The sequence below is a fragment of the Montipora foliosa genome, chromosome 11 (assembly GCF_036669935.1).
Source record: "Montipora foliosa isolate CH-2021 chromosome 11, ASM3666993v2, whole genome shotgun sequence".
Classification (NCBI taxonomy): domain Eukaryota; kingdom Metazoa; phylum Cnidaria; class Anthozoa; order Scleractinia; family Acroporidae; genus Montipora; species Montipora foliosa.
Window position 1 is genome coordinate 49,866,866 of NC_090879.1, and position 2,500 is coordinate 49,869,365.

The following is a 2,500-nucleotide window of genomic DNA, read 5'->3' on the forward strand; positions in this document are numbered from 1 at the left end:
ACAAACAAACTAACCAAAACAAAAACGCAGTGTCTTGCCATGATTTTGACACAGATGTGTTCTTTCTTTCGCAAGTTGTTATTAAACATGCAAGATACAATGTAACTTGATCACTGCGGTGGCTGAATTCGACGTCACTTTTGATTGTGCGATTTACTTGTGCCGCCAAAAGTACAATAATTAGAAAAATTGAATGCAGCCAAAATCTCCCATTATGTTTTTCACTGATGGTAATTTTTTATATGAATTATTCGCGGTTCAAAATTTATTTATGTTGTTTTCATGTCGCAAATTTTGTTGCTGACTGCAAAATATTTTACTATTGATCAACACTTCTGAAAACTTCCTGCTGCTTCCTAAAAACTGTGTAACTATCCATATTTCCATGTATTTATCTTTGCATCAATATTTTGTTTTGCATAAAACAGGCTAAGAAAATCTGCACCTTGCTTAGTTTGCATTTTTTGAGCGTATATTTAAATTTTGCAGTCTCCCATCCAAATACTAACCGCGCTGGAGAGGGCTTAACTTCAGTGAACCTTTGTCATGGAAAGCTATCAGAGGCTTGCAGTGATAAAGAAGTTGTGAGGGAACTTGAAAATGATCAACGTGTCAGCCTTGGAGCCAATGTTTCTCCATGTACCCTTTTATTTTCTTCAATCTTTCTGGGTTTAGTATTATACTAGTAATCACATTTTATTGTCTGCTCAGGGGTCCATTTACCTAAGACATCTACCATGCCATTATAATGATATATGGTGCCAAGGCAATATTGTGTACTGTTAGACCTACATATTATGCAAAGACAATTTGAATCTCCTGGAAAACAAAACACATCTCAGTTGACAGGAATAAAGTGCTGTGTTACTGTACTACCACACACACGCAATGCGTGCCTATTTTCTTTTATTTCAATTATTTTTCTCTGGCTTTACTTTTTCAATGTTGCAGGCAATGGCTCCAGTGGCAGCTGTTCTTCTAATGCACATGCCAGCTGAGGTAAGAGATATGATTTGCATTTGATTTTAACTTTTTACTGGTTTACTCTCTCAAGTAAAATATAGAATATTAGCAGAAACCCATAAGGGTTGAAACGTGTAACGGCCCCTTGTGTGCTTGGAAACAAGCTTCTGAATTTTCGATTTGCTAAGTACCATATTTGGAACAACAAGAGCGAGGGGTTTTCAAATATGGTACATGTACTTAGCAATGAAACATTCAACCAATCAGTTCGCACTGAATATTCGGAAGCTGTGAACGTGTGTTACACGTTTCAACCCTTATGGGTTTCTGATATTAGTTTATATTTGACTCAGTAAATGTCTCTGTGTATGTTTTTGCCCTGTGTTACCGCGTAATGGTCCCTCTGTTTACAAAATAATACAGGGTATATGTTTTAGACAACAGTACTATAATTTTGTTTTCATAATTTCACTGGTTAGTTTTTTTTCTGACAAGGTGCTTGTATTTTTGTGTTTTTTTTTGTATTTTTTCTTTTAACTACGTTTTTAATTAGCTGTCTAAAAAAGCATTTTTTTATGGGGTGTGGTTAGAAAATAGGGGCATGGTTTTTTGGGGGTTCTCAAAAAGAATTCAGGTGCAAAAATTGTCAACATTTATCTCTGCTTGTGCTTTACGTACCCCCACCATAGTGACTACAAACGTCCCATTCACAACTCTAGGGGTAGGGTTGTTTTAGTGATCTGAAGACAATGACCTGTAAACCTGACCTGTGACCTGTAAAAAATACTTGTCTTCACCCAAAAGAGTTCTGAGATTTTCAATTCTATTGAAGTCTGGGAAAAAAGTGTCTGGAAAAAGGACCCTACATTTCAAGATGTACTTGACTTGTATAACTGACCATGAAGCAGCTGCAAACTTGTTGACTTATGTTATTCATCATGGTGAAGTACAATAATAATAAAGTATTCTCATTTGTCTCACATTGTGGTCACTTGTGATGTAGATCGCGACGTTTCGACTGCATACTGCTAGTCTTCAGCAGGCGATGAGGTCAACTGGTTACTCGCCACCTTTTAAGCAGGATGCTCTGCTGTGATTGGTTGGTTTTCAGCAGCTTTGGAGCAAAGTAAAGTTTATTGATCGTGATCATCATTGGTACACACGCAGGGTCAAACAGGCGATTTACATAAGACTTATATAAATAAGCCTAACAACATCAACAGGGATAGTGGAATAGAAAATTCCAGAAGCATGGATGCCCACAATCAAGAAACACAACAACAGGAGAACCGTACGACAGCAGACTGCCGAAGGAACAATACACAGAAACAGCGAGGATTGAAATGCACCAATCACAGCTGCTGAAAACCAACCAATCACAGGGGAGCATCCTGCTTAAAGGGTGACATGTAACCAGTCAACCTGATCACCTGATGAAGACTAGCAGTATGCAGTTGAAACATCGCTATCTACATTACAAGTGACCACACCGCGAGACAAACAAGAATAGTTTATTATTATTAATATGTTATTGACT

General features: G+C 37.4%; 1 protein-coding gene across 1 annotated transcript in view; it reads left to right on the forward strand.

Moving 5' to 3' along the window:
* LOC137975596 (TBC1 domain family member 10A-like) overlaps positions 1 to 2,500 on the forward strand; it is a 19,114-nt gene that overhangs the window by 8,758 nt on the left and 7,856 nt on the right. The window contains exon 6 of the mRNA XM_068822715.1: positions 952 to 999. Coding sequence (XP_068678816.1) covers positions 952 to 999 — 48 coding nt within the window. The remainder of the gene's footprint in view (positions 1 to 951; positions 1,000 to 2,500) is intronic.